We start from the raw sequence: 17,634 nt of genomic DNA, 5'->3' as shown, positions 1-17,634 counted from the left end.
CAAAAGCCTAAAACACTACCCAAGTTTAACTTCAGGATAATAGCCCCTAATTATACATAAAAATTATGCATGCATTTATCAACTTTTTGATATAAATTGAATAAGGAAAGTTCAATATATGATAGACCACTGGCCAACACTTGTTAAGATAAAATAAAATTGCTGGTTTTCATAAAAGACCAGTAATCTCATCCCATAAAAGAACATCCACCTCCAAAACAGTGAAAAAATAGAGAATCTACTTTAGAATCTTAGACTAATGGATCCAATTGTTCCACACAAATAAAAACTTAGAACAGATTCCCTTTAAGCAAAGATTAGTGAGATAATTTCAGAAAATGCATTTACCAAGTTAATTAATGAAGGAGAACCTAGTAAAGGAGAAAAGATAAGCATGCATTCAAGAGATATCGTCATATCACTCACAGAAGATGAACATGCACAACTTTCATTATAGGATATACAAGGAATGTCAATAAAATTGAAGCAAAGGATATATACAAAAATCAAATTATAGGATCAGAGCAGGGACCAAGAGTAACATTTGCTATCATGCTTCAAGTTTTAGACTTTACATCCCAAAAAACTTTCTCAATCTTTAATCAACTCAATACAATTTACCTTCCAGTTCAATTGTTTTAGTTACATAAATTATTCAAAAAAAAAAAAAAAAATATTATGGCGTTAGCCCGTTGATTAAAGGGGTTCGATAATCCATAGTTTGGCTAGAGGGTAAGTTGTTTTAGCTAGAAATCAAACTCAAGTTCACATGGACAATTCGTCCTTGGTGAAATCGATTAACCATTTGAGACCAATTGTTTAGTTACCTTATTCGAAATTTGCCACATTTTACCTTAATACAACTTATTCAAAATTTAAATAATTTAGACGATGGATATATTACCAACCGAATTTTGGAGTACCGGTTTATTCACCATAGAAAAACGACAGCCATACCACGTCTTGTTCATTTCGAAAAAAATAACGACACAATCCGTAAAACCTAACTCAACTGACAATTCTGAAATTTGTTAGATTGAACATTGTGACTTGGATTCAACTCGATTGTGTGTGCGAGTATGTGCAAGCACTAAGACTCCCTTTGGTAAAAAATAATAGCGGATATTTGAAAAGCTAGTTTATAATGGCTGATAAAATTAGCGAGTGAAGTAGCCTATAAATATGAAATGACATTAAAAAATGTGCATTCAATTAATATTTCTTTTTCGAAATAATATTGTACAGGTGAAATGATGATAAATCGTCATAAACTATAAACTTTAAATAACTCATCAAAAACCTCTATAAGTTCATAAAAATAAGCTATAAAAAATACCAATAGAAGCTTTTTAATTTTGCAATCTATAAACTATAAAATATAAGATCAAACTCAAGTTTATGTCTTACCATTCATACACTAAATAAAAGAAAATAAAAATAAAAATAAAAATAAAAATGATGAAACATATGAGACCCGCCGGCCACAGAACCCTGAGGACATAGTTGTCATTCTATTAAAATCGAAAGGGCAATTTCGTAACAACAAAAACATTCACTTTCGTTTTACACTGGCACAAAAAACATAAACCCTTAAATTAAAACCCATGAATTAATTCATCACCATTTTCTTCATCTTCTCCCCAAAACGTAACCTAGAACACCGGCGGCGACATTCCAAGGGTAAAATGGGTATTTTCGAACCATACAGAGCCATCGGATGCATAGCCACCGGTGTCCCTTTCTCCGTTCAACGACTCAACACTGAAACTTTCGTGACTGTTTCCGTTGGTAAAGCTTTTCAGATTTTCAATTATGCTAAACTCACTTTAGTTCTTGTTTCTCCTCAACTTCCTAAGAAGATTACTTCTCTTGCTTCCTATCGTGATTTCACTTTCGCTGCTTTTGGAAATCATATCGCTGTTTTTAAACGTGCTCATCAGGTAAAGTTGAAATTTGAATTAGTGTGTAAACATTAATTCTAGAATCAAAAGCTATGAATGTTATAGTTTTAGTGTATGTTTGGTTATGCTGTTGAAGTAAGTGAGTTGAAGTGAAGTGATATGTGTTCTCATATATTTGTGTAAAAATGAGTTAAATTTTAAATTTGAGTGTAAAAATCAATTCTTGAAGAATCAATGTTTGGTTTTGCTGTGAGAAAATTCGAGTAGGGATGAGTTGGTTGTGCAAAATTTTTTATGGCTAAAATTAAGTTGAAGGTAGAGTAATTTGTGTTTGAGTATATTTTGTAGAAATGAGTTGAACAATATATTTGAGTGTCAAAATCGATTCTAGAAGGCAAAAGCAAAACTACAATTTCTAGCTTCAATTAGAATCAATTTTGTAGGCAAAATTAGTTCTAGTTGAAAGCAACCAAACTTTTCAGAATCACTTCTTCATTTCTAGAATCAATTTTGGCCCCTCTAGTATGTTTGGTTATGCGATAACAAAAATTTATTTTGAGTGAGTTGATTCGGAAAAATTGATTTTGATTAAAAGTGAGTTGAAGGTAAAGTGATTCATGTTTCGATACATTATGGAAAAGTTAGTTGAACAATTGATTTGAGTGTAAAAATCAATTCTAGAATCAAAAGCTAAAAATCCCAGTTTTAAGTAGAATCAATCCTGGAAGCAAAATCAATTCTGCAAATTGGAAACAATCATACACAATTTATTTAGAGAATTTTAATAATTTGCTACATTTTCTTTCAGGTTGCAACTTGGAGCAGTCATACTGCTAAGGTGAAATCGTTATTGTTGTTTGGTGAACATATTCTCAGTCTTGATGTTCAGGGAAACATCTTCTTGTGGGCATTCAAGGATATCAAGAACAATCTTGTTCCTGTTGGCCACATTGTGTTAGATCAGAATTTTACCCCCACCTGTATTATGCATCCAGATACTTACCTTAATAAGGTGAGCACATCTTTCTCTGCGTCAAAGATTTATGGATAGATATGGGCCTGTTTGAATAAATTATTTATTTGCAACTTACAACATAAGTGCGCTTATGTATAAAGCTTAAATAAGCGATTTCTATAGTTCAAAATTAAAAAAAATTATATTGTTTTGTATATGTTACAATCTGTTTTCATAAGCTACCTTGTAGTACTTTTGAAAATAACTTATGAAAAATGTCATCAGCTGTTTTCCTAAATTCTCCCAAACAGCCTCACAAAACTTATACCAGTAGATAGGTTCAAATAAGTCGATCCAAACAAGCCCATTGTATTGTTTAAACTTAAATCGAAGACCGTGGTTTATGATTGATAAGCATGTAAACAGGTTCTTATTGGGAGTGAGCAAGGCACTATGCAGCTTTGGAATATTAGCACAACGAAAAAAATATTCGAGTTTAAGGGATGGGATTCACCTATCTCCTGTATTGTCTCATCCCCTGCTCTAGATGTTGTTGCTGTTGGCTGTACGGACGGAAAGATTCACGTTCACAACATCCGTTACGATGAAGAATTGGTTACTTTTACGCATTCCACGCGTGGTTCTGTCACTGCTTTATCTTTCAGCACTGGTAGGACTGCTTTATCTTTTACTGCTTGCTAACTTTCTGCACATTTTTTGTCAAAAAAAAAAAAAAAAAAACTTTCCACACATTTGAATGAGTGTCCAATTTAGTTAATAATTGTGTATGCATTTGTTTTGAAGTCTCCGATTCAAATGAACTGTGTTTATGTTTTCTATTGGAGGAATTGACAATTATACCAGTCACACTCTTGAATTTATTTCATTCGCCATTAACCACGAGGTTGATAATTTTCACGTTGATGTGAAACTGATATGTTGACTTCTACCAATAAGTGGGGTTGGTTACATGGATCAAAATACTCCATAATGTTCTATCATGAAAAATAAGAATAGATTGCACATCACAAAATTAAATTTAACTGTTTCTCTTTGAGCTTTTCTGTGGTATTTATTGGTTTATTTATTTTATCTGATTTAGATGGACAGCCCCTTCTGGCTTCTGGAGGTTCATCTGGTGTTATTAGCATATGGAATCTGGAAAAGAAAAGGCTCCACTCAGTTGTAAGAGAGGCTCATGATGGTGTGATAACTTCACTGCATTTTTTTGCTAATGAGCCAGTGCTAATGAGCTCATCAGCAGACAACTCTATCAAAGTGAGTTTTTCTTTTGATAAAATAAATGCACACACACTTGCCTGCATGAACTTCAATTTCTTGATAGACATTAAAACCGACGATAATATTTTCTGGGTGTATTACAGATATTTTTTTTCCTTCTTCTTTCTAATATGCAAAAAGAAGAAAGATAGTTGTTTGTAATTGAAGATAACTAGTAAGTATGGATGTCTGCAATATCATACCGATTACTAGCAACAGAACGTTTTTTTCTTTAAGGGCAATGTCATTTTCGTAGAACAGTAAAAATCTGTAGTGACAACAGTCACTTGTGCTAAGTCAGTTAGTAGCCTTTACTCTTTACTGATACTCATGCTTATATTTTTTCCATTTTGATTTTTTTTCCTTTTAATGGAGTGAAATGTTCCACCTTAGATACTTTTTGTTTTATATAATTAAGGTAAACCATTTTAATCTATAAGATTTTTAAATTTTCATTTGTGGTGTCTGATTTTGTTTGGTGTGAATTTGTGTTTCTAATGTTTTTACTTAACTGTTCTGCGACTGCCTGAATATTAAAAAACAGCTATTTGTTTTTCTCAGATGTGGATTTTTGACACAAGTGATGGCGACCCTCGTCTTTTGCGCTTTCGAAGTGGGCATAGTGCTCCTCCCCTCTGCATAAAGTAAGAATTATTTTCCAGGTCTTAGTTTATTAGGAGAAATATTTTTTATAAACTTTTTAGTGTGATGCTAACTGTTGCGGAAACAACTCCTACTCCATTATCTGTTGTATTTTATGTTCCATCTGTCAACCTTTCCTCCGATGCAAGTTTTTTCTCACTAATATGCTTTGAAACAATATCACTTTCGTGGCCTCTATGATTTTCAGCATATGAATTTTTCTGTTGAATCCCGTCTTGATTTTTCGAGTGGATGTAATGCTATTTTATATGAACAGTTTTATTTGAGGTTTTGCTCTGTTCCTCTTTAGTGGCTACTTTTCTCGACCTTTTTGTGAAGGATTAACTACCATTGTGCCTCCCTCCTTTTATAACCGTTTTTTCTTCAAATTAAAAATCTTCATTCATACAGAAATATGCAACCATTTCGAGTTAAACTGAGCTGTTCAGCTTATTTTTTGGCATTGTCGCCGTTTTATAAGATGGTTGTAAATTTCACACTACCCATTTGCCATGTGCCATCATTTAAGTCACACCTGCAACTTACATGTGACAGGTTTTATGCTAATGGAAGACACATTCTTTCTGCTGGCCAGGATCGAGCCTTTCGCCTTTTCTCTGTTGTACAGGTAGGTTGTAGTTCATTTACTTGACGTTCTCTCTAAATCTAAGACTAACTTTGGTTTATTTGGAGAGTAATCTAAGAGTAACACCTCATTTATTTTAACGGTCTATCCACCTAACTACTCTAATGTTGCTTCTTTCAGCCATTCCAATTTATGTAATGTTTTACTTTTACTTTTTTATTAGGATATTTTAGTCTTTCCCCCCAATTTTATTTTGGCTATATTTCATCGCTTAATATATTGTGTATGTTTGATGTTCAAAACCATTTTCTACTCTATCTTTCCTCATATTTATCGCTGATGCACTTATTGAATTTGAAATGTTAATAGGATCAACAAAGTAGGGAACTTTCTCAACGCCATGTTTCTAAACGCGCTAAAAAGCTGAGAGTTAAGGTAATATCGGTGCTCTCTCTTTCTGATTTTTTTTTTGTTGCCTAATTGATCTTTGATTGCATTGCTCCTTTATTTTTTATTTCCTGTTTAAATTTGGAAGATTTTGGTTACGCGCGCACACACACCAGCGCCCACACATGCACACCCTGCAGAGTATTATCTGTTTCATAATTTTTTTTTTTGAGAAATGCTAGCAACACACATTTTCAACACACACTCTTTAATTGGTTAAAATTCACATGGGACCCATCAAATTTATATGGGACCCACATGATTTTGTGGGACCATGATCAAAACACATCTGTGGGATACGGGCTATGTATTGTATTCAATGAACAACGGGTACTGCTTTGCTATTCAATAAACATCAGTACTTCTTTACTATTGACCTTCGTTAACAAACTTTTGAAGAAGAGTAAAAATGTTAAATTTGAAATGTTACTTTATATGCAAATTCATTTGATTTGTGGACATCTTGAATTTATCTAGCACATTTATTCATGGTTCTTGTATGTTGTGTTAAAATTTGGAAGTAGGTAAAAATAAAGTTTGTAATTCTTGTTATTAGGCTGAGCGATAATGCCTTCTTTTGCTTTTGATGTCAACACGGATAAGGACTAGGGAGAGATTAAGAAATATATTTTACTCTGATTATTTTTTTTTTCTTTGTTATGAAAAATCACATTCCATGAAAATAAATATCAGCAGCTAGTGATATTCCCTCTTCAACCCGACCATATTCAATTAAATTATTATGGTACACTTAGTTATAGCTGTGCTTATTTCTAAATAATTGTTTCTTTTGCAAATTCAGTATTTGTACATTGTCTTTTACATGCTTTAATCCAAATTATCTACTTATGTTTTCTCTGTATATGTGCGTGTTTGTATAGGAGGAAGAAATAAAGTTGAAGCCTGTGATTGCGTTTGATTGTGGTAAGTTCTTTCTATGGCATTCGTTCATTCTGGTGTAATTGTATTGTAGTTGTGGTGACCAAACTTATGTATGGTTATTAATCCGATGACTTAATGTTATACTGATTGCTTCTTTGAATTAATTTATCAAAAGAATGTCTGGTAGTTGGATGATGAGTATACTTACAAAGAAATGAATGATTAAATGATGAATATATTTGTTTTACCTTCTAGGTAGTTTGATTAAGATTTAATAATTTGGTACTATTTTGGATAAGGAACACTCCATAACAAAAATGAAATAAACAAGGAAAACAATAAAGCATCAATTTATCAATGTTGCTCAACCACTCCGCATATTGTTAAGGAAACCTCTTTTAAACGACCATGTGATTTACGTCAAATAGAATCCAATCACCAAATATTATCAAGAAAACTTGTTAAAAATTCATCTTTACACAAACATCTGTATGTATGTAATTTGACTACTGTTGCACTTGAAGTATTTAGAATAATTGGTTTATAACAAAAAGTGCTGTCAGAAGTTTCACTTATTTTCTTGTGCAAACTTCAGCTGAAATTAGAGAGCGTGATTGGTGTAATGTGGTTACCTGCCATATGGATACTGCCCAAGCATATGTGTGGAGACTTCAAAATTTTGTTCTTGGAGAGCATATATTGGCTCCATGCCCTGAAAATCCAACGCCTGTAAAGGTTAGGACTTCCTCTTTGTTAAGTTTTTTTTTAATTTCTAACAATTACCACTTCCACAGAAGATATGTGTGAAATGCTCTGCTTATTTTAGTAGGTCGCTCAATTTGTTGCTTCAACTTCCATTTTATAATGAAAAAACTGTTGGATGTGTGGCATAATAATACAAAATATGCTTCTTTTCTCTATTAGGGTGTTACTTTTTTATATGCATTTTGAGTGTTGGATACTTGCTGAATACTGCTTTCATATTGAAACAGACTTGTGCCATCAGTGCTTGTGGCAATTTTGCCATTTTAGGGACAGCTGGTGGTTGGATCGAAAAGTTCAACCTTCAATCTGGAATTCACAGGGGTGCTTACATTGACATGTCAGAATCAAGAAGTTGTGCTCATGATAGTGAAGTGGTTGGAGTAGCTTGTGACGCAACAAATACTCTCATGATAAGTGTGGGATATCAAGGAGATATAAAGGTTCATATTTTTTGTTTGAAGGCACTCTATAATTGTCCCGTTTACATCAAATAAAAAGCAATCAAAACACTGGTTAGCATTGCTAATTATACTAGGAATCCTCGTTTATGGGTTTCATTGCAGGCCTGGGATTTCAAAGAGCGGAGTCTTAAATCCAAATTGGATGTTGGTTGTTCTGTTGTTAAGATTGTTTACCATCGTTATAATGGTAATCTGAATATTCATTACTTTTCAAGTTTCTATATCCATGTTACTAATTCCTTGTGTTAAAATAAAATAATAATATTAATGTGTATGAGCTATAATTATGAGTAGAAGAATTTAATTTATATTCTTGAGCCATGAAGTTGATTGAAGGTTTATAATGAATTTCAGGTCTCCTGGCTACCGTAGCAGATGATTTAACAATTAGATTGTTTGATGTTGTGGCTCTCAGACTTGTTCGTAAATTTGAAGGTCACACAGATCGTATAACAGATTTGTGCTTCAGTGAGGATGGGAAATGGCTTCTTTCGTCCAGTATGGATGGAAGTCTTAGAATTTGGGATGTGATCTTAGCGAGACAGATAGATGCTATACAAGTTGATGTGCCTATCACGGCATTATCACTGTCCCCAAACATGGATATATTAGCAACTACCCATGTTGATCAAAATGGGGTATACCTGTGGTAAGTTTCCAAATTTGTTTTCTCTGTTCATTAAACATAATTTTCTGCAAAATATTTCCCATTTTTCCAAGTGTTTGTTGTGTCTGTTATGTATACTTTTATGGTCTTTGGCAAATGATCCTGTAAGATGAGGAAACCGATTCCCTCTTGTAGGTGAAATTCATTTTCTAGAATGAAGTTACTGAGGCAACATTCTCTATATAATATTTTCACTATCATGTTAACAAATACTTATTTTGTTATGTTTCTGAAAGTTGCAAACAATCTTGAATGGGAGAAGCGTCACCTTTGTAATTTAAATGACATTGATTGGATCTATGGTTCTATAAATTTCAGAGTGTAATTGAACATGTTAATAGAAAACAATTTCTTATATTGAGAAATTTTTCCAGGGTAAGCCAGGCAATGTTCTCTAGCAGTCCAAATGTCGATTCATATGCAAGTGGAAAAGAGGTTGTGAGTGTCAAGTTGCCATCTATCTCTTCCACAGGAGATACTCAAGTTGAGCATTCTGGTGAGCCGGTGAATGCCTCTCAACCTAAAGATGCTCCGGCTTTCCCAACTCAAGATAAGCAAATACCTGATTTAGTTACACTTTCATTGCTTCCAAAGAGCCAGTGGCAAAGCTTGATCAATTTAGACATTATAAAGGTCTTCTACTACTCTGATAATTCCTTCTCATTCTATGAACTTCTGATTGAACCTTATTTTCTTCTTTTTCTATTTTTGTTTTCTGTTATGCTCGTGAATGACATTTAGTATTCTGTGTTGAATGTTGAATTCTGAACTCCAGGTACGCAATAAACCTATTGAGCCTCCAAAAAAACCTGAAAAGGCTCCATTCTTCCTGCCTTCAGTTCCATTGCTCTCTGGGGAAATATTGTTTGAGCCTGGAAAGGTATCAGTGGAGAAGGATGGAATAGACAATGAAAAACAAATGAACAAGACAAAATTAGATACGCCATCATCCCGTTTTCTGTATCTTCTTCAATCCACAAAAGAGTCAGACAATTGTAAGAATCCAACACTTCATTCTTATTTACATTTTGTAATTACTGTTGATTAATTATAGCATGCTTGGAAACTATTTGCATCCTTCAAGATGATGTTTGATTGAAATAGAAGTGGTTGTCTCTGAGCCTCGGTTTATACGTGATTTTTTTTTTTTTTTACCAGTTCGATAAATATGCACTTGGTTTTATATCAGACTTCCTTTTTAGAGTAAAAACATCTAAACATATATTCATTTTTAACCATTTTTGGTGAGTGCTCATCCAAATACACTTAGGATTTATTCATTTTTCTGAAAACATGTATTGTTAGGATCTAACATTCTATATTGCAGTTGCAGCATTCACTGATTATATCAAAGGATTATCTCCATCAACTCTGGATATGGAATTCCGAATGCTTCAGATCCTTGATGACGACAATGATGAGCAAGAAGATGAGAAGAGACCTGAGTTGGTACCGATTGAACAACTCATGGATTATTTTATTTTTGAGCTCTCCTCCAGAAATAATTTTGAGTTTCTACAAGCTGTCATCAGACTATTTTTGAAGGTTTGTGACATCTCTTGTTGGTCAGTTCATTGTTAATATAATTTCAAATCAATCTGATTTTTTTCTCCTGATTGTATATTTATTATGTTTCTTCATCTTGCCAGATACATGGCGAGACAATTCGGCAACATTCACACTTACAAGAAAAAGCAAGGAAACTCTTAGATATTCAGTGCATGGTATGGCAGAGGGTAGATAAGTTGTTTCAAAGTACGAGGTGTGTGGTTGCTTTTCTTAGTAATTCCCAAATTCATGCTTGAAGAGTCCTCAACAATTTGAAGTTTAGGCAGAAAATGAAAACAAACATTGAATATGTGACGGGAATATATTTGTTCTCCGCTTATACTTGTATTGATGGAGAAATCAGAGCAGAAATCAGGTTAAAAGCTTTTGGAGGAGGTTTCCTGTTTTCATTTATTAAATTTTCATGGAGAATCCAATGGAGGAATTTTTGTAACGGGATAAAAATAGTATGATATACTCATCCTCATAGGAGGGCAAATTTTGTATAATTTAATTTGCAATTTATCCCACCAATGTTGTATTCAACAGAAATTTTGCAGCTCATAGATTACTTTTTCCTTTACCTGCACGCATATCTTTTATTTTTGTAAGATATTCTTGAAGACAAAATTGGTGTGTTTTGTTTGTATTAGTTATAGATAGATGAAAAAGGTATCTGTTTCTTTTCCCAAGAAAAATTTAATCAATTTCTTCTTTTATTTTTGTAAGATATTCTTGAAGACAAAATTGGTGTGTTTTGTTTGTATTAGTTATAGATGAAAAAGGTATCTGTTTCTTTTCCCAAGAAAAATTTAATCAATTTCTTTTTACACTGAATTTTTCACTCTTAATTGTAGAGGACATGTCGGTTCAAGGTTCAATGGTTCAACTATGGTCGAACCATGTCCATTTGGTTGAATAGTTGAATAATATTTGTAATATTTTTTATATTATATGCAACAATATTAAATAAAAATAATACATATATACATGACACAGTAACAAGAAAACTAAAATTGAGATAAGTAGCTCAACTTGTTTGGGCTAATGGTTTAGGAGTTTGAGATACATGCTGAAGTCTAAAGGAATTTCAATAAAAATAAAATGTGCTTCAATTTAGTTAAATTTTGTACTAGAAAATAAATTGAGAATTGCTCTATCCATTATGTTGATTGCTCAAAAGTCTTTTGAATTTATCGAACTGTAACTCCCAATTGTACAAATCCTATGAGTTATGTTTCAATTAACTTTTTTTGGATCGGATCGTAACTTTTGATTGGCTTACTCCAGTGTTGAGCAAGCAATCCGCAGGTGAATAGAGCAGAGCAATTCTCAAATAAATTTACTCCAACATTTTAATACTTTTGGATCGATCCATTAGATTTTGAGCTGAATAAAGTTCGTGTGCAGCGCCTCCATATCTAACATTCTCAGATCAATCTCTCCCAACTTCATGCCTACTCCTTGCACCTTCTAGACCAGGATACGCCTTAAACATCTCTTATCATCATCATCATCTATGATGGAGCTCCTGCTACAATCTTCATTGCCAAAGTTCCAACTAAGCTTCAGCATAATGACTTACTTTTGTGTTCAACTGTGATTTCCTTGATTAATTTTAGGTAATATATTTTTTGCTTAAACTTTCCTCAATTTATTGGGTTATGTTTATTTCCATATTTCACTACCAACTTGCGTGTTATTTCTAGAAATACATTTCTTAACAAACGGTTCTGTATGGGATGAAGCTAATGTGGAAATTAGTATTGGTGTATATTGATTAACCACATGCAAAATTTATTGTGAAATATTCATGGATCGATGTTTATGAATTGCATTTGCATTCTAAAATTTCACCCAAGAAGTTGTTAAATGCGCTGAAATTCTTCATGGTGATTGTAAAATAGAATTGTTTCGGTGATGACCGATAAAATAGAAAGTATACTCTTGGAAGGAATTAAAGCACACGCCGAACTTCAACTTTAGTTATTCTTTGAAGGAGGAATTAAAACACACAACAAACTTCAACTTTAGTTACAAATATGGGAAATAGATGAGAGTCACTTCAGACATGTCTCATAACACAAGGAAATGAAGACACTTACTTTCTATATCCCTCATCTCTTTCTACCACAAACAAAGTAATCGTCTTACACGATCCCTTGAATGAAATCAAACTTTGAATATAACATCAGAGTAGGAAATGAGTTAAAAAGCTTATGGAGGAGGTTTCCTATTTTCATTTTATCAAGAAAATTTTGTATAAATTAATTTGCAATTTCAATTTTCCATCAATGTTGTATTCAATAGAAATTTTGCAGCTCTTGTGCCTTTTTTTATTGCCTTCGTTTGTCTACCTTTATTAGCAATTTGTAGCCCTGGAATCTTTGTTGAGACAAAGCAGAAAGCATGAATTCAGTTTAAGGAATATGGATTTTAACCATATTCTTTTTTTCATCTAAATCAATTATCATCTTCGTGTACTTTTAGAGATTAATTTTTCAAACAATTTCAATGGAAGATTTGTACGGTTTAAATATGAACATATGATTGTCTAATGAACAATTGAGATGTTGCACTTGTAAAAAAACTAAATCAAATTTAATGATGTATTTATTTACTATGTATAGGAAAAGGGATTGGATTGAAGTGGTCAATCTAACATGTCATTTCTTCGCACCAAGTTTCGTGTTAGGTGATAGGTTTAAGAATGAGTTTTATATCAAATAAATTTTCAGTTTACTCTCTAAAATGTTGCTTTATGTTCAACTAGTCTCTAAAATATATGATAAGTAGTTTATAAACCATTTTTATTCATCAAGTTAGTCCTTGAATTACCATTATCTTTTATATATTTAAAGAAACTTAAATACTAATTTGATGTATTAATAATAGTTTAGAGGCTACTCCTTATATTTTTATAGTCCATATATCTAGGCATGGCAATGGGGCGGGGTGGGGACGGGTTTAACCTTCCCCGTCCCCATACCCGATTTGAATATACTCACCCGTTACCCTACCCATACCCAACAGGGATGAGAAATTGAATCCCATCCCCGTCCCCAACGGGTTCGGGTATCCCCGCCCCATCTCCGTCCCCGCATTGAATAATTTTTTTTAATAAAAAATAAAAGTTTTTTTTCATCCCCAAGAGCAACGTTGTAATACATTATCCAACAATACGCTCACTTTAACATTTATTAGACGGATTGATTTAGTTGATCCTTTAAATATCAATGGTAGTTTTTATTAAAATGACAATTATCAAACAAAATAACATGACATATCATCATAAAGTAATTTTTTACATTTGGGATGAGTTTGGGTATGGGTTCGGGGTGGGTACCTATATACCCGTTACCCGTCCCATACCCGTGTTTTGAAATCGAGGAAAACCCATACCCATACCCAAACTCAGTCAAAACGGGGAAAACCCGTCAAATTGAGTTTGGTTCGGGCGGGTAACCGCGGGTATGGGTTTTGTTGCCATGCCTACATATATCATATACGAGAGACAATGATAGTTTTTTTTTTTTTTTTTGTTACATGAGAAAAAGAGAAAAGGAAAAGAAAACAAAAAAGAGGGGGAAAAAGTAGGTTCTTAAAGAGGATACATCTATGGCATCACCCATTAAAACAGATGAGAAACAAGAGGGAGACTTATTGATCGTGACAAAATGGTCTGAACTATTAACTTCCAACTTAACGAGAACGTCTGCACATGAATTTCCTGCTCAAAATAGAAGGTTTATTTGTTTTATATCAAATGAGTTATGAGAAACAACATTATGATATATTTAGTCAAAAAGAAGGAAAAGAAATATCAATTTGATTCTTAAAAATTTTTAAATATTGGTTAGGCACTAAAATGTATTAGAAAGATAGTCCTAAAGAAAACTATTTTGATCTATGCAAGAGATTCTTAATAATTGTTTTTTTTTTATTGAAATTTAAAAAAGAAATAAATATTTTTTTGAACGAAAAAATAAATAAATAATATGTGAAACACACACAATGAATTAATCAATTAAGACAACCTTAGCACATAGGTATCTCTGTCGAGTTACACATCATCACAGCTCCGCCCTCACAACCACCGTGCCGCCGCCTCCTCGCCGTCACCGTCACGATGGAAATTATGAACAATTTTTCGGAATCCGAAACAGCGATATGGAAAGAAATTGAGATTTCAGAGAGGTTGGTATTCTTGTTTTCTTCATTTTCTATTCCTATTGAAATTGAGATATTTTCAGTGATAATATGTAACATTTTTCGTTGTTTTGTAGCTATCTTGTTTGTTCAATGTATGAAGAAGCTGAATCATTATCTTCCTCTATTTTGAAACAATTGCGCAATGATGATATACCCATTTCAACAACAACTCAAGATATGTTTGAATCAACTTCTATGGTTCTTGTTCAAGCTTTCAGCCAACTTGGCAAGCAAGTCCCTTTTCCATTTTTCTCAATATTTTCATCATTATTGGCCTGTTTGGATTGACTTATTTTTTAGCTTATGTAAATTAATAAACTTTTATGTTAATTCATAAGTTCTTGCTAAGGAAAATTGTATCTTCATTAGTTAACTTGATAAGCTTATGAATAATACTTAAAAGCTTGTTTATTTATTTGCATAAGTTGTTTTGCATAAGCTTAAAAATAAGTCAATCCAAACGGACCTATATATATCAAATCGATAATAATCATGAACGCGTGTCGTCTGCTGCAGGACTCCAGAAATTCTTAATCAACTCAGGCAGTATTTCATTTCACTAAAAGCTATTCCTGCACAAGTTCTACTTACTGGGTATAATGCTTTTCGCTTTGTTTTACAGTTCACGCTGATTGTATACCATAATATTGATTTACAATATATGATATGGTTATGTGTTTTTTTTTATTTCGTTCAGAGCTTGTTTACAAATTGGACAAGGTTCTACTTTTGGTGTTCGAGAATTTCTCGAGGACTTTCTTAATGGATGGAGTCTTGGGGATGGACAATATCATGCTGTCATTGCAGAAGAAAAGGAAGAGGGTGGAAGCAGTTTCAAAAGGCACTTTGTTCTAGGAATTGATGAGTATTTGGAAGTTGTTGAGGTCTATGTCATCACACTTCTCGCTACAGTTTTAAAAGAGGTAGATCTTGCAGTTTCCTGGGTGGAAAATGCCCCATTGCCCGAGGAAAATCGACAGGTAAGGGTGTTCTCTGTAAATTAAGTTTGTTAGTTATTCTACAGACAAGATTAAACCTTTTTTAAATGGAATTGGGAAACAAAGATCTGGTGTGCTTTCCTGATAAGAAATGCTCAATTTACCACATGCACTTTGTGAACATCAAATCGACTTAATTTTCCTGTACGGTTAATGTGGTTAAGTAGCAATGCACAAATTGGAAGAACCAATGTCAATAATTGTTTGTAATATTTTGCTATACTTTGTTCTCATTGTTCTTTGTGCATATGTTTATGGAAGGCAAATTGCATTGAGTTGATTAATGACTCAAAATTTTAATTTTTTTGGGCATGTAAAGTTTAAAATATGAAGCATGTTACCAAATGTTACTCTAGATAAGGTTACCAACTTTGACCCAATCATCTTTTCCAATATATCTTAAGTTTTGAGTCTGTAAATATTTGACCATTCTCTGCAATACAATGACCCTACTAGTTTTGAAAATTTAAAAATTCATCTTTTTCTAAATATCATGTTTGTCTTAAGATGTGATTTTCCCTTTCATTTATTTTACTAAATATTGGTATGCCACTGTATTCATAGGAACTTTTGAGAAGGCTACGCTCTATGCATTTTCTTAGAAGTACCACTTCGTCTCAGGTTACCTCTCTGCAATCGCCTACAAATAACAATGAAACTTATTCTTCGAAAGAACTACACGAGTATAAAGGATCGCCTAGAGCCTTGACAAGCAAACATGCAGTTGTCTCAAAACTGTCTGAACGAATAGAGACATGTTCCTGGTGTTTCCGTGCTATTAACTTGAAGTTTGCTAATGCTAAGATTGTTGTACCTAGTGGGAAGATCATGCTTGGTTGTTTGATCGTGTTCGCCTGTTATGTTTTGAGAAGAAAGCAAGCTACTTTGAAAAGGTAATCACTTGAATTCTTGGCTCCCTAGTAGAATGTGTTTGTTATACACCTATAACCCATTGTCTGTGTCCTCTCACTATATAAGAGCTTCCTATCAAAAGTCGCTTTGGTTAAATTATTTATTTTTCACTGTTGGTGGTGGTTGTTCTTTTTTGGGCTGAGTTTGCATGTCTTTTATGAAAAGCTGTATTATCTTTATAAAATTTTAACATTAATTGAAGGCTAGGGGACTGTCTTATATTTAACTTAACCTTATTTATTAATCTGTGCCAATAAGTTGATAAATTCATGCATAATTTTTATGTACAATAAGGGGCTATTATTGTGAAGTTAAACTTGGATAGTGTTTTCGGGTAAACATAGGACTAATTCACTGCTAAATTGGGAATCGGAGCTTGTGAGTTGTTCTTGTTGGAGGCATATTATACTGTATTAGAAAAAATAATACTTTTGTCACTGTGCTTTCTTTAGTGTAACCAAAACATGTTGAATTGACCAAAAGTGAATTCAACAATATTTTGCTCTACTTTCTTAAGGGAATGTATTTTTCTGAATAATCACTATCTATGGTTTAGGATTGTAAGAAGACAGGTGATTGCGACGAAGAAGGCTTTGGTCGATTTGTGGGAGCTTGCATTTTCCCATCAAGTTAATCCTTTAGCAGCTGTTCAACCGCTCGCTACTGCAACACGTCAAGGTCAGTGATGGAGTTGTTGATCATTTTGACTATCCATCTAGTTCTGGAAAGGCAATATATTGTTTAAACATAAAGAGGTGCCTGCTTATGTGATCAACAATTCCTTGAGGTTTTAGTGCTTTGAATTCGTGTGAAAAGTTGCACATGATAAATGCATTATAATATTCTCTTTACGAGGAATGTTGATTTTAGGCAGCTGTAGGGGAGCACACCCAGCCGGCGCTTTGTGCTATATTGTCAACCTTTTGCTTGGAGTAGTTTTCCTGTACCCAACAACTAGGCTAAACTGAAGTAGCCATCTACAAAACGAGGTGTTTTGTTTTTGTTTTGCTGATGTGCATGCTACGTGCCTATGTAATAGACTCATTTTTACAAATTCAAATAATCGATAAAATTTAAATTATTACAAGAATACTTGTCAATGTCGGGTATATACTGATAATCAATGGCGATTGGCGGTATCTTCAAATGGTTCAGTTGGACTTATTTTTTGTGACAGAAACCAATTCAATGTTAAATCATTTAGAAATTAAATCTGCAAGGTTTCTCATTTAGTTAGAGAAAGCATGCATAAGATCTTGTGAGCTCAGTCATATGATGCAAATCCACCATTTCTACTTTGTAATATATTTCATGTGGAAGAGCAAATTGATTAGGCCGTGTGGCTGAAGCTCTAATTAAATTTGAACAAAACCATTC

The 17,634-nt window shown here is 33.2% G+C and overlaps 2 protein-coding genes across 3 annotated transcripts; both read left to right on the top strand.

Moving 5' to 3' along the window:
- Positions 1–1,592: 1,592 nt before the first annotated feature.
- On the top strand, positions 1,593–10,718 carry LOC146918725 (transducin family protein / WD-40 repeat family protein). Its single transcript, XM_085720352.1, has 16 exons — positions 1,593–1,940; positions 2,710–2,913; positions 3,283–3,526; positions 3,959–4,134; positions 4,699–4,781; positions 5,335–5,407; positions 5,735–5,800; positions 6,694–6,736; positions 7,290–7,429; positions 7,687–7,899; positions 8,023–8,107; positions 8,275–8,569; positions 8,962–9,220; positions 9,363–9,582; positions 9,915–10,132; positions 10,237–10,718. The coding sequence occupies exons 1-16, from the start codon at positions 1,686–1,688 to the stop codon at positions 10,390–10,392; spliced, it is 2,730 nt and encodes a 909-aa protein (XP_085576478.1). The 5' UTR covers positions 1,593–1,685; the 3' UTR covers positions 10,393–10,718.
- A 3,438-nt stretch (positions 10,719–14,156) lies between these two features.
- Positions 14,157–17,396, top strand: LOC146918724 (protein APEM9-like). 2 transcript variants are annotated; one of them, XM_085720350.1, is made up of 7 exons: positions 14,157–14,332; positions 14,422–14,577; positions 14,864–14,941; positions 15,045–15,327; positions 15,910–16,238; positions 16,814–16,935; positions 17,128–17,396. In XM_085720350.1, exons 1-7 carry the CDS (start codon positions 14,265–14,267, stop codon positions 17,223–17,225), a joined length of 1,134 nt encoding a protein of 377 aa, XP_085576476.1. In that variant the 5' UTR covers positions 14,157–14,264; the 3' UTR covers positions 17,226–17,396. The 2 variants fall into 2 exon arrangements, with proteins under 2 accessions (XP_085576476.1, XP_085576477.1); XM_085720351.1 differs by lacking the exon at positions 17,128–17,396 and having other exon boundaries at positions 16,814–17,115.
- The last annotated feature ends 238 nt before the right edge of the window (positions 17,397–17,634 follow it).

This window comes from Medicago sativa, chromosome 6 (genome assembly GCF_051527215.1).
Source record: "Medicago sativa cultivar Bolivia chromosome 6, Bolivia_mono, whole genome shotgun sequence".
Lineage (NCBI taxonomy): Eukaryota > Viridiplantae > Streptophyta > Magnoliopsida > Fabales > Fabaceae > Medicago > Medicago sativa.
Note: the sequence above shows the minus strand (reverse complement) of the source record. Positions and strands in the feature narration are given on the sequence as shown.

Excerpts from the sequence above, each read along its gene's own strand:
- LOC146918725 (XM_085720352.1), top strand. The coding sequence starts at position 1,686 with ATGGGTATTTTCGAACCATACAGAGCCATCGGATGCATAGCCACCGGT. Across the intron at positions 3,527-3,958 it reads TGCTTTATCTTTCAGCACTG|ATGGACAGCCCCTTCTGGCT; the intron begins GTAGGACTGCTT and ends TATCTGATTTAG. Across the intron at positions 4,782-5,334 it reads GCTCCTCCCCTCTGCATAAA|GTTTTATGCTAATGGAAGAC; the intron begins GTAAGAATTATT and ends TACATGTGACAG.
- LOC146918724 (XM_085720350.1), top strand. The coding sequence starts at position 14,265 with ATGGAAATTATGAACAATTTTTCGGAATCCGAAACAGCGATATGGAAA. Across the intron at positions 14,333-14,421 it reads GAAATTGAGATTTCAGAGAG|CTATCTTGTTTGTTCAATGT; the intron begins GTTGGTATTCTT and ends GTTGTTTTGTAG. Across the intron at positions 14,942-15,044 it reads GCACAAGTTCTACTTACTGG|AGCTTGTTTACAAATTGGAC; the intron begins GTATAATGCTTT and ends TATTTCGTTCAG.